The sequence below is a fragment of the Tamandua tetradactyla genome, chromosome 10, assembly GCF_023851605.1.
Source record: "Tamandua tetradactyla isolate mTamTet1 chromosome 10, mTamTet1.pri, whole genome shotgun sequence".
NCBI lineage: Eukaryota > Metazoa > Chordata > Mammalia > Pilosa > Myrmecophagidae > Tamandua > Tamandua tetradactyla.
In genome coordinates this window covers 106339432-106352775 of record NC_135336.1, presented here as the reverse complement: position 1 = coordinate 106352775, position 13344 = coordinate 106339432, and the positions used below count along the sequence as shown (strand labels likewise).

General features: G+C 45.1%; 1 protein-coding gene across 4 annotated transcripts in view; it reads right to left on the bottom strand.

Moving 5' to 3' along the window:
* Positions 1-1914: 1914 nt before the first annotated feature.
* TRAPPC10 (trafficking protein particle complex subunit 10) overlaps positions 1915-13344 on the bottom strand; it is a 118494-nt gene continuing 107064 nt past the window's right edge. For all 4 annotated transcript variants that reach the window (XM_077119129.1, XM_077119130.1, XM_077119132.1 and 1 more), the window contains 4 exons: positions 10670-10840; positions 6006-6183; positions 2901-3095; positions 1915-2645 (listed from right to left, as the gene is read on the bottom strand). In XM_077119129.1, coding sequence (XP_076975244.1) covers positions 2389-2645; positions 2901-3095; positions 6006-6183; positions 10670-10840 — 801 coding nt within the window. In that variant the 3' untranslated portion in view covers positions 1915-2388. The remainder of the gene's footprint in view (positions 2646-2900; positions 3096-6005; positions 6184-10669; positions 10841-13344) is intronic.

Sequence of the window (13344 nt, the reverse complement as noted above, 5' to 3'; positions counted from 1 at the left end):
GCTCTGCTGACCGCGAAATTGCAGGTAGAAGTCCTTTTCAGGCTAAATACAACAATTTCCACGTTAGAAGTAGAAGAGTTATAATTTTTCCAGTAATAGGAAATTCGTGAAATCCATGAAATTCACAAAAATTATAACCTGTTTTCCAACTGCCAGTATGTACTTGTCCCACAGATATTTGGAAAACAGCTGCATATTCTTGGCTTTTTAGATACACCTCTAAATCTAGCTTCACAATCATTTACCGGCAGCTACGTCTTCATCAGCAAAACCAGCTTGTCTCAAACACATAAACCTGACTTTAAACCACAACTAAAACTCAATTCAGCCTTTTAGTTACTCTTATGATGAATATTTAGAAAAAAATGACTTCAAGTTTTGGGCTACAGTCTTCTCTTGTTTAAACAACAACAACAAAACCAACCTATCATAAATCTGGTTTCATTCACTTCTCAGACAATAAAAAACAAAAAACATTTAGGATTTTGCCTTTATTTCCTTCCTCTAAATACGCGTCAGAGAATCCCGTCCCGGGAGTAGGGCCCAGATAGAAACTCGCGCTGGGACGTGCAGTCCTTGCCCAGGAGACAGGGAGGAAGGCCCTGCAGGGCTGAGCCGGGGCCAGGGCTCTCCTGGCTCAGAGGCTTCTCCCGCATGTCTCAGCAGCACTTGGCAGAGGGGTAGGGCCATTGCCACTTTTATAATACAAAATCTTATGTTAGAAATTCCGAACTATCATAAGATTCTGAAAGTCTAACCTGCCAACAAGTTGACCACATTTGTTAGTTTTAAACTGCACATAAGCAAAAAGTAAATTTCTGAAAAGTTCAATTAAAGACACAGATATTTCTCTTCTTTACATACCCTTTCAATCTATACAAATGAAAAAGTCATGAGGAAAAAAAGTTACAACACTTTGATTTGTTGATGGCGTTCCCAGACAACGCACAGAACACTGAAAGCAGGTGGTCTGAGATTCTCAGCGGTGCGCCCTCACCACTGCAGCCAGAAGGGCTGCTCTGCTCTTTGAAAGGCTCAAGGCTTGAGGGGCCCACATGAGGCCCCTCCCTCTGCTGGGTCTGGCCACAACTGTCGGCTTAATTCCGTTAAGTTCAATTCCGACCAAATTTTGCCAGTGAATTTAAGAGTACTCTATTTTGTATGTACAAAAATACATCACTTTGGCGCGCTGGAAAAGGTTTAAAACATACAATACTATTTACAAGCTATGACTTTGACCACCAATAAAAACAAACACATTTATTTTGTCCTTGATTTTTGGTACAACTTATACATAAACATTACATCAGTTAGTTTGTACTTTTAAAAATAAGAAATCAACCATATGTACAATTAAATTTACAACCAAAAGCAAATTAATCAGTTGGTATGGGATAACTGCAATTTACAGGACCAGCAGAGGTTAAGATTCCAGGGCTTTAGGCCTTCCCTATAACCCGCCTATAAACACTGAGAGGACCCCTATCTTCATTTTAAAGACATATCTTAATTTCTCAGACTTAAGGTGCAAAGGAAAAATAATGATTATATACTTACAATTACATGTAAAGGCTTTAAGTTTAAAGGAGAGAGAAAAAAACACAACATACTACCCCCCATGTATATAATGATAATTAAAATAAATATATATTTAGTTCCAAGTGCATATGATAATCAACATTATAAGGGAAAAGAGGGTTTCAGAAACACTTATTTCTAAACTATTTAATAGCCAAGTGGCTCCTGATGCCCCGGCCCAGTCTTTAATTTAAAGTACCTTGAACGTGGCTCCCGAGCCCCACTGGGACAGTAATTGGCCTGTGAGGCTCTCCCAATTTTGCTATCCCAAGGCACAGAAGGGGTTATGTTCCCTCCCACCCCAACCCCATTCCCGCCCACCCACCCTAAAAGGGGGTGATTCTGGAAAATCACAGCTAGATGGCGTGGGGTCGAGGACTGTGTTTTACCCCTTAAGAGACTTTGGGTCAGCAGGCCCCTGCTCGTCATTCCTGGACCGCAGGGCTGTCATGTGTCCATCTCAAGGACAAACGATTTCTGTGATAGAGGCAGCAGGCCGCTAGGCCCTCAATTCAGAGATCTGTTTGAAGTATCATTTCTGGGCAGTGAGTTAAGTTGGGGTTCTGGGGAAACAGTAGGACAGTATTGCAGGGACAGGGGATGACGAAATGACAAACAATTCTACTATGCAACGTGAAAATAACAACGTAGCCCAGCTGGTACCAGCTGCACTGTCCACTGAATTTCTGTGATGCTTCCGCAGCTGGGTCAGAGCTAGAAGGGGACTATGGAGAAGAGTCAAGTGAGGATCCTTTAAAGTGCACTCATTTGCGTCCAGGCCGTCTGGGCTGCGGGTGAGCCTAGGTGCTGTCACGTGACGCTGACCTCTAGCACATGGTCGTCTTTGCTGGGGATGACGAGGATCTGCATGCCAGTGCTTGAGTTAAAGACCTGGCCGGAGGGGAAGGCCTGCAGCCGGGGCATGGGCAGGCCTTTGGGCTCGGCGCCGCCAGACGGGTGTAAACTGCCTCTGCTCTTCACGCTGCCGCCGCTGCTGTCCAGCGGTCCATCCACATGGTCGTCCACGTGCTTGTCCACCGACAGGCTGTCGTTTTCTATCCAGCTGTCTGCAAACACACTGCCATCAGACCCTGGCCCGCTCCCCAGCAAAGTCATCAGAGACCACCTTCAGTGCAGCAGAGATAATCAGCCTCCAGAGCTAGACTCAGACCCCAAGCTACGTTTCTGGTATTAGATTCTCTCAGCACAGAAAACATACTGCTAATTCTCAAACCTGTCATTTCAGCTTTAGACTGTCGTCTGTCCTCTCAAAGCAATCACTTACTCAAATACTTAAAACTTTTTCTTAGAAATGCTCTTACCGGCATCTAGCTGCAAGGAGTGCGCAGAATGATGGGGGAGGTACTTGAACAGTCTGACGTCAGGGAAGGGGAGGTGGCCGGCAAAGAGGGGCATCACCTCCATGCGGACCCTGTGCGTGGCCTGGGCAGCCACGGGCACCGAGATGACGCCGGAGCTTTTCCCACACACGGCCCAGTTGCTGCTGTTGTCTACGACTGAAACAGAGAAGGGAACCGCTGCTTGTACTCTCATTCAGAATTCATCCCCAAACAGACACCGTCCAGTACCCAGTCCCTCCTTTCTCCACAACAGTGCGGCATCCATAGTCAGCAAATACATTATATATGGCAATGCCTTGTATCTGCACTTAAAAATAAAACACACAGTATAAGAACTAAGATAAGTATTCCCTTTAGTCCAGCGTTCAGATAGTTCTAGTTTAGACGGAATCATATTAGATGTATAAAGAAAACCACTTTTTTCCCACTAAAGTTAAAACCTGAATAATGGTTTAATTTTTATTTGAACTCTCTGAAAAATTTGCACTCAATGTTTCAAAAGAACAGCTACTTGGGCTGTTAAAGAGGCGGGCAGTACACTGCCTGGCTCTATCTGAGGTGAACATGTCTGAAAGTCATCTCCACTGCCTGGTCCGGCCTCCCAGTTCAGAGGCCTCTCGGCCAAGTAGGAAAAAGCCCACAAATTCATGGGGCTGTTTTTTAAGGCTTGACAGAGAAGATGGTGTTCAGCATTCACAGCTGCTAATAGTCTAGAGAGAGTCCTCACCAGACAACAGGCACTGCTGACATGGATGCTGAAATGCTGAAAACACCAGAGCTGGTGAGCTCCCTACCCCACAAACACCACGCTGAGGTTCACCAGGCACCGGTCCCAGAACAGCACAGTTCATGGCGTGCCCCCCACAGGCCACGAGGCAGCCTGGGCAGGGTGTGGCTAAAAGGTACCTGGATGGCCAAGAAGGGCAGGGAAGGTGGGCTTTCCCTAGGTGGGCCCGGTGCCAAAGGGCATGCAAAACTAAGGCAGAGTCCCAGAGGAATGCACTACAATGAGAGCAGCTGTTTCCAACATGAGGTCCCAGGACTCGCCAGGCCAAAAGCCACAGTCATACTGCCAACACGGTACTGATGCTGGCTCTTGGGGTAAAGCAATGGAGGCACCAAAGCAGACGGAGTCGTCATATTCTTCGCCACCACAAACGCGCAGTAAAACAACTGCCAGCTCCACTTAAGAATGTCCTTCGTGAGGCAGGGAAAACTATCAGCTGTATTAAATTCAACTTTCAAGTACCCCTCATTTTTTATTTTCTATTTTCAGGCTGAAATGCCTATAGACTTACAAGAAGGTGAAAAAATAGTAAAGAAAGGTCCCGGACACCCAGCACTTTGCAAAAGAGCCAGCTCACAGAGCCACCACACCACAGGCAGATCCCCTCGGCTCTCAGAAGTCTGTACGCTTGCGCTTGTGGTGTATCTTCATGTACAATTCTAGGCATCTGTTCCACATGGAGGTTTGTGCAACTACCACCACAGTCAGGATATGGAACTGTCCTGCCACCACCTAAGAAGGCCCGGTGCTGTCCCTTCCCCTTTATGGTCACTCTCCCTCCCCTTCCCCTCCTCTTCTTTCTCCAACTCAACAGTTCACTCACTTTCAGAATGTGATGTGGAATTAGAATCGCAGGGTGCAGGAACTTCTGAGGTTGGCATTTTTCACCCAGAGGGTCTGTGAGGTCCCCCCAGGCTGTTGCCTGGACCATGGCCCACTTCCTTCTTTCGCAGAGTAGGAGGCAGGAGATCCTGGTGTGGTATGTCAGAGTCTGGTCGCCCAGTCTCTGGCTGCAGGATATTCGGGCTGCTCTTGGCTAAGTACTCATTTTTACCCTTCTATGTAATAGAAGAGTTGTGTGCTCGAAGCCCCCCTGCTGAGAGGGAAGCAGGAGGGTGTCTCAAGGAGAGACACTGCGCAACTCCGTGCCCCGGGCTGGACTAGTCAACTGTTAAACACAGCCCCATCTTCACGTGGAATGTGGTGCTCGGGCGTCTGACACACATGTTCTGGACAACGAATGAGGTGAGCCTGTCACTTTGAAGAACAAACCACAGTATGTGTTGCCACTGACACATATGAAGACTAAGAAAGAATTGGACTTCCCCAATGCGACTGCGGTGAGGCCAAGAAGAGGAGTGCTGGATGTGGGGCAAGGGAAGGTGGCGGCAGCTGGAGGACCGTGTAACTCAGGAAATCATGTTCTCCAAATGACTATTGTGTGGTGCTTCAAAACGATGTCTGCCTAAAAGATTCATTCACAGTGCCAGACAGGCCAGCGGATTCCTGTGACAGGGCACAGGATGTTCACGGGCAGGATTTAAGACTCCACCTTGTAACCAGCCTTTAAAAAACTACCCTTGGTCAAGTGCTGGTGAAGTATCGAAGAGCACCCATGGTGGTCTGAAAAGGCTGCTGGTGCCCCTCTCCCAACACAGCCACTTCAGCCCCACACTGATGGGTTGGGAGAGGGGCACCGACAGCCTTTTCAGACCACTGTGGGTGCTCTTCGATACTTCACCAGCACTTGACCAGATGCTGTGGCAAGCTACAACAGGCACAGCTGTGTCATTCTTCTCTCTGTTTCTGAATAGCTATTTTTCATGACCAGTGTCATGCGACAGATTCCACTTTGAGAACTGCTGCGCTAGGGAGGCAGCACTCTGAAGAAGGAGGGCTCTGGGGGGACATCTCAGAGACACCCAGGAGGAAGGAAAGGCTTGTGCTTTGTGGGGTGGGGGACAAAGAAATGGAAAGAAAGGAGACTAGAAGAAAAGAGGGCAGGAGCCGTGGCTGCAGGAAAGCAGGACTGCTAAGCAAGGAGTTACATGCCATTTTACTCTCAGCTCTGAGCCCAGAAATCATTTGATAAATACTTGTTAGATGAATGAATTACATCCTGTGAACCTAAGACCACAGGATATAAGGAAACTAGTAAACTAAACAGGTTCTTTTGATTCTAGAACATTCTTTCTTTGGTCAGAGTATTGGTGCAAATCAAGATAGCATCATTTAAACACTGGATTTTCACATAAGTAATGATAAGTCTCTAGACCCACCTTCGTACATCAGCTTTGTTGTAAAATAGTCCTCCAATTCTGTTAGGGCTTCATCCTTGTCCACCTCCAGGAGGCCTGCAAGTCGGGTAATGGACACCTCCAAGGAACAAAGCGCGCCCGTCCTGCAGTGCTCCATGCCCAAAGGGGGGTATATTTTAGCTTTCACGATGTATAATGTCTGGGCAGGAAAGGGAGAACAAAGGACAAAAGAAATGCATTTAAGACAAATGTGGAGCTGTCCATGGATTTGAAAGAGATGCGAGGAAAGCTGTCTGTCTGCTCAGCCTCTTGCCCCTCACTTCAGCCAGAGAAGCAGCTAGGAGCATTCCCTCTAACAATTTCCACTGAGGGTTAGATGGTCTCAGGGCCTGAAGCCCTAAACCAAGGAGCTTTCAAGATCATGAACATTTCCCAGCACACACAGAAGAAAGAACAGTACCAGGACTCTGCCCATACCCACTGTCCATCGTGCAGGCTCAGCAACACCCACAGCACCCTGCACTGGACTCACCATCTTCCCTCCTGCCCCCACCACGCAGCTCTCTCTACCCTTCCCGCCTCCATTTCTTTAAAGCAAACCCCCAAGAACCTGTCATATCACCCTTCTGTACTTCAGAACATGTGGCTTGGAGCAGTGTACCCCAGAAGAATGTTTCCTCATCCCGTTTTCTTTCCCGTGGGTGAGTCCACTGTGCACAGGGCCTAGCGCTGAGCTTACTCCAGCTAAGGTGTGCCCGCCTCAGTCAGGACGGCTCTTACCCACCGGAGGCCTTTGTAAGCAGAATGAAATCCAGACCCAGAGAGAGGGAGAAAGTCATGAAAAGAAGTCAGAAGTCAGTGGCACCCAAAGAAGCCAGGAGAGGCTACTGTGTCTCATCATGTGACAGAAAAGCCAGAGACCAAGGAATGCTGGCAGGCAGCCCCCAAATACCAGTCTTCTGGAGAAAGCACCAACTTGATGATGCCTTGATTTTGGACTTCTCCTGGCCCCCAAACCATAAGCCAGTCAATTTCTGTTGTCTGAACCATCCCATTGCATGGTATTTATTTTAGCAGCCAGGAAACTAAAAACTGTCTTTGAAAAATGGACATTTGTTTTTACAGAAGCACAACGTCATAATCACAACTAGAAAAAATAATAATCCCTTGGTATCACCCACCAATCAGTCCCCGATGCAGGGAACTTGGTTCTCAACAGCTGTTCACGCACGCCTCCACGTCAGCAGCCCCCAACAGAGAGGGGCACCTGTTACTGCTGCTGAGGGGGCACCGGGCGCGAGCGCCACAGCAGGCCCCTCTACTTCTTCACATCAGACATTCTTTCACTGACTATGTATCAAGTAATGGCAGAGTAACTTGACTAAAAACAGTGCTCTGTTGGTACTGGGATATGTTCAAAGAAAAAACTTTTGGGAATTAAAAAACTGTCCATCTAAAGCCTGGCGCCGAGATAAGAACTTGCTGGGAGGTAGCACAGTGCTTGGACCTTTCTTGATGGTGTTCACACAAAGCACCTAAGGGTGTCTGTGGAGCAATGGCACTAACTCCTATGGGGGAGACAGGGAGGCCGCACGGCAGTTGTGCAGTGGCCCCTGACTACAAGGCTCGGAGCCAACAGTGGGCTTGCAACCACTGAGTGCCAGTGCCCAGTCTATCATGGGGGACTCTGTCCTCTGAGGAGGAGGAGAAAATCGGCACTGCTCAAGAAGCTAGTTTTAAAGGCCGACACTCTCAAGGAGCCTGCAGTCAGAGCATGCTCAGTAAAGATCTTTCTGACCCAGTACAGGAAGGGGATGTGTTTCCCTAGCCCACTTGCTTCTAGGTGTGGACCTGTGGGCACTGCTCTCTGCCTGTATTCTGAAGCAGGGAAGGGGTCACGGAGAAGCACTAGAGCCGAGCCAGCACGGAGGGGCCTTCCTTGCTGGCAGCAGCTGCTAAGGCTGCACTGCAGTTCTGCACATGATCTGCCGCTTCAGGAACACACTCTCACACCTATGGTCACAAAGGTGACAAGATCACTTAAGGGTAAGAATTGTCTTTTTAACAAATGGTGCTGGGAAACGGGATAGTCATGTGCAAAACAATGTAGACCCCTAACTCTCACCACACGCAAAAACTAACTCAAAGTAGATCACAGATCTAAATGTAAGAGCTAAAACCATCCAAGTCTTAGAAGGAAACACAGGAATAAATCTTTTCAACCTTGAGTTAAGCATTGATTTCTAAGGTCTGACACCAAAACACAAGCAATGAAAGAGACTGACAAATCGACTTCATCAAAATTCAAACTTCTGTGCTTCAAAGGACATCACTAAGAAAAGACAACCCACAGACTGGAAGAAAATATTTGTGAGTCATATCTCTGATACGGGACTTGCATCCAGGTCATATAAAGAAATCTTACAACTCAATATTAAAAAGACAAACAATCCAATTAAGAAGTGGGCAAAGTACTTAAAAAGACATTTCTGCAAAGAAGATATACAAATAGTCAATCAACACATGTAAAGATGCCCACCATCATTAGCTATCAGGGGGAGGCAAACCCAAACCACAGTGAGGTGCCACTGCACACCCAGGATGGTTAGGGGGGCTGAATCCACCCCCACAAAGACATGTTCAGGGTCTGATCAGCATCCTCGAGGGTGTGAGCCTGCTTGCACACAGGCCCTCTGAAGGTGCTGCTGTGGGTCAGGTGTGACTCATTTGTGAATGGGATCTCTGAAGAGCCTACTTAGCTATGTAAATAGCCTAGGACAATTTGAATCATGGCAGTCCTTCATCCATAGGACCAGAGTCCTTATAAGCAGAGGATATTCAGATATAGCACGTCAGTAAAACCTAGAAATTAGAAGAAGCCAAAAATGAGGCAGTCCTGAATATTTGTATCTACCATAGAGTGTCTGTCCATTGCTCAGTTAATGGACATCTGTGTTGTTTGCTCTTGTGATAGAGACAGAGATGCATGCCAAGGGTCCCCAGGACTGCAACAAGCCGACTGGGTACAGACTCCGGGAGAAAGAGGGCCTGTCAAGACCTTCCTGTTGGACTTCTAGCCTCTAAAACCACGAGACGATAAATTCCTGTTGTTTAAGCCAGCCCACTGTGTGGTATTTATTATAGCAGCCCTGGTAAACTAAGACAGATGACTAGACTCAGAAAAGATAGGTAAGTGTTGGCGAGGATGCAGAGAGACTGAAACTCTCAGTGTTGGTGGAGTCACATACAGATGCAAACGCTCTGGAAGAGTTCAGCAGCTCCTCAAAATGTTAAAATGTGGAGTTATCAGGTGACCCAGCAATTCCACTCCACGGCATCCACCCAAGAGAAATGAGAACACGTCCACACAAAGACGTGCCCACAGATGCTCCTGGCAGCATTATTCCTACCAGCCCCCAAGAGCAAACAACACAGATGTCCATTAACTGAGCGATGGACAGACACAGTGTGGTAGATACAAAGAGTGGGACACTATCCACCCAGAAAAAGGAATGAAGAACTGGTACATGCCACAAGGTGGATGAACCTTGAATACATTATGCTACACATATTGTATAGTCCCATTTGTATGAAATGCCCAGAAAAGATAAAGCTATAAAGACACATTTATCTACAAATTAGTGGCTTCCTAGGGTAGAAGAAAGGGGTAAAGGTGTTAATGAATAGGCACAAGGTTTCTTTTGGAATGATCAACATGGCAGTGAAATCTGCTAACCACTTCATACACAACTGCAGTAAGCAAATAAGATTAAATTTATGCAGACTCGTCACCACACTAATGATTTAATGTTCAGCTGCTAATACATCAAAAAGGTATTTTGATGTTACAAAAAGATAAATTATGCTAGTGATTATATTTAACTCTCTAAGGCTAATAAGGCGAGTTATAACACTCAAAACAAACTGCATTAGGTTTGGATGGAAGGTGGTAGAGAAGAAACTGCTGATATCAAAAGCTATAAACACAAACATCTTTTTACATAAAACGTTGTTTAACAACCTGTATAATAAAGAGAAGAAAAGGAAGCATCACAAAATTGTGTATGCATGCATAAATTTGCCTAACAATAAATCCAATAATCTCACTAGAGGAACAGAACTACACCTGTATCTACTCTGTATCTACTCACTTAGCTGAATACTATTTTTAGCTCCATATTTAAACTGGTTTCTATCCCCAAAACAGGAAGCTTATAAGAAAATGGTCGCAATATTGAACATGTAAGTTTCTATAGTATTTTTTATTTTAAATGAACAGGCAAGTGCCTTATAAAGTAATGCCTCTGAACAGAAGCTAATGATCGGGATGAAACAACTCAAAGAAACATTTTAGGAAGTTACTAAGTAAACATACAAAAGACAAAAGGTAGAAGGGAAAAAGAGTTTTCTGGTCTTTATATATTAAAAAGCAACTTCCAGGCACTACTAAGAGTACACAAACATTAGCCCTGGTGTGTGAAACAAACCTGGGGTTCCAAAGTGAAGTCAGTCAACAACTTGACTATTCCTACTCTTAATTCTTTTCGTTAAACTGTTGTCTCATTGTATTGAAAGATTTTTACTGTCTGATTTTTAGATTATGAAGAATATGATACCACCTTTTATTTTGCTGAGTCCCCCTTTTTCAATCCCCGCCTCCTCAAATAAAATAACGCAATACTTACAAAAAAATTTTCAACTTGAAATTCGTAAGTATATGGCTTTAAAGAGACAGACAGCTGCTCTTCAGAAACTGGGGAAAATCCAACGGAGAACTGGCAGCGCAGAGAAGGGGGAGGTTCCTGAGTCCACTTCAACTCCCAGACGAAGAACATCGATTGCTTGCTGTGTATGTGCTGTAAAGAGTCAGCAGTCATTGCACACGCAGCATCACAAACCTCACAGGGAAACCAAAATGCCAGCTAAGGCAAATGCCAGCTAAGACGTGTAGTCAACAAATGGTCATAGATGGCCCTGCCTCATGCTGCACCTGAGCGTGAGCTGTCCCAGGTGGCCCTGTCTCATGCTGCACTTGAGTGTGAGCTGTCACCCAGGGCCCCACTTCACACTTCATATGCGGGCACCAGCTATCTTATGCAGCCCTGCCTCAAGATACACCAAGTGGGAGCTGCTTATGGTCCTGCCTCATCTACCTCTGCCTTTAGTTCTTTCTGCCTGGTCTTGCCCACCTACAAAATACTATGCAAAATTGGTAACACTAATTTAATTATTTAATGATTCCATAAGCTTAATAGCTTAGAGGATCATTTAAAAAAAAAAGCTTAGAGAGTCACCCGCAAGAGAGCCTCTTTTGTTGCTCACATGTGGCACCTCTCTTCAACCAACACAACGAGCAGTCTCACCACCCTCCCCCTCTCTACGTGGGACATGACTCCCAGGTGTGTGGACCTTCCTGGCAATGTGGGACAGAGATCTTGGAATGAACGGAGACTCAGCAACAAGGGATTGAGAAAAACCCTAGAATGAGCTGAGACTTAGCATCAAGGGATTGAGAAAACCTTCTCCACCAAAAGGGGGAAGAGGGAAATGAGACAAAGTGTCAATGGCTGAGAGATCCCAAACAGAGTCGGAGGTTATCCTGGAGGTTATTCTTATGCATCAAGTAGATATCACCTTATTATTCAAGATGTAATGGAGAGGCTGGAGGGAACTGCCTGAAAATGTAGAGCTGTGTTCCAGTAGCCATGTTTCTTGAGAATGACTGAATAATGATACAGCTGTCACAATGTGACTGTGTGATTGTGAAAACCTTGTGCCTGATGCTCCTTTTATCTACCTTGTCAACAAAAGAGTAGAACATATGGAATAAAAATAAATAATAGGGGGAACAAATGCTAAAATAAATTTAGTTTAAATGCTAGTGATCAATGAAAGCAAGGGGTAACGGGTATGGTAGGTATAATCTTTTTTTTTTCTTTCCTGTGTTCATTTGATTTCTTTTTCTATTGTCTTTTCATTTCTTTTTCTGAATTAATGCAAATGTTCTAAGAAATGATGAATATGCAACTAAGTGATGATATTGTGAATTACTGATTATGTATATTGTTTTGTTTCTTAATTTTTTTAATTAATAAATAAATTTTTAAAAAAAGCTTAGAGCCTATTTATTAGTATATAGTATCCTACACATTTCCAAAGTGGGGAAAAATGTAAACAATGAAAAAGTACACATTTACATCCATGTCAATTATTTAATGCTTAACATTAAGGTAAGCAGTAGCACAACCAAATACAGGGACTGAATGCGAGCACTGTACCACACCTACAGGCATGACAGGCTTGGGTAAAATTCTGTATCAGTCAAATATTTAATGCTTTTAAATTAAGTACTACGGAACACAGGGAAAAAGATGGTATTGCACACCTGCTGTATGAGACCAAAGGCTGACAGGTTTATTATGCCTAGAGCCTAAGTTGTATGTAACACACAATCTCATCAGCCTGTTTGGAGAGCTCATTTAAACAACCCAAAGCCCTGGAGTCCAGAACAGAAACGAGGCCTTGTAATTCTGTATATCTTAATGTAATACCCGGATACATCCCAGACTATGGTGGGCTGATAATTAAAAAGTATTGGTAGAGTCCCTTGAGGGGCTAAAAGAAAAAAAAAAAAGAATGAAACTATTAAACTTTCAGATCTGGGAAACCCTGGGTCCCTCTCAACCATAGGGGACTCCCAAGAAAACAGGCCAAGCCCTTGATTTTGAGGCTTGCCCTTATAAGACTTATTCTATAGTAGAGAAGCTAAGACTTCCTAAAACAAGGCCTGGGAGTGGCTTACAGGAAATCTCTTTATTGCTCAGATGTGGTCTCTCTCTAAGCCGAAATCTGCAAGGAAAATTACTGCCCTCCTCCCTGCGTGGGACACGACATTTAGGGGTGAATATCTCCCTGGCAGCATGGGACATGACCCCTAAGGATAAGTCTGTCGCACCTGGCACCATGGGATTGATGGCACCTTCCTGGCCAAAAAGGGGAAAAGAAGTATACTAAAATAAGTTCTCAGTGGCCAATAAAGATCAAACAGAGTTAAGAGACTATTCTGGAGGCTACTATTATGCAAGCTTCAGCTAGATAGTGCTAATTGCCACGCTGTGCTAATCCCCAATCAACACCACTCCTCTTAAGAACACCTAGGACTGAACTGAGACTCTATCATGTTTCCTGAACTGAAGTTTGCTTTCTTGGAACCTATAGTTTTCTGAGGGTTCCTAGGCCAGATAAACCCAGAGACCGAGAAGGACCAGCCTCTCCAAGATTACTAAGTAATTGCACACCCCTACCCTTAAGTGTCGACATCCCTTCTCAAAAGCCAGAATGGGCATTGCCTTAAGATCCC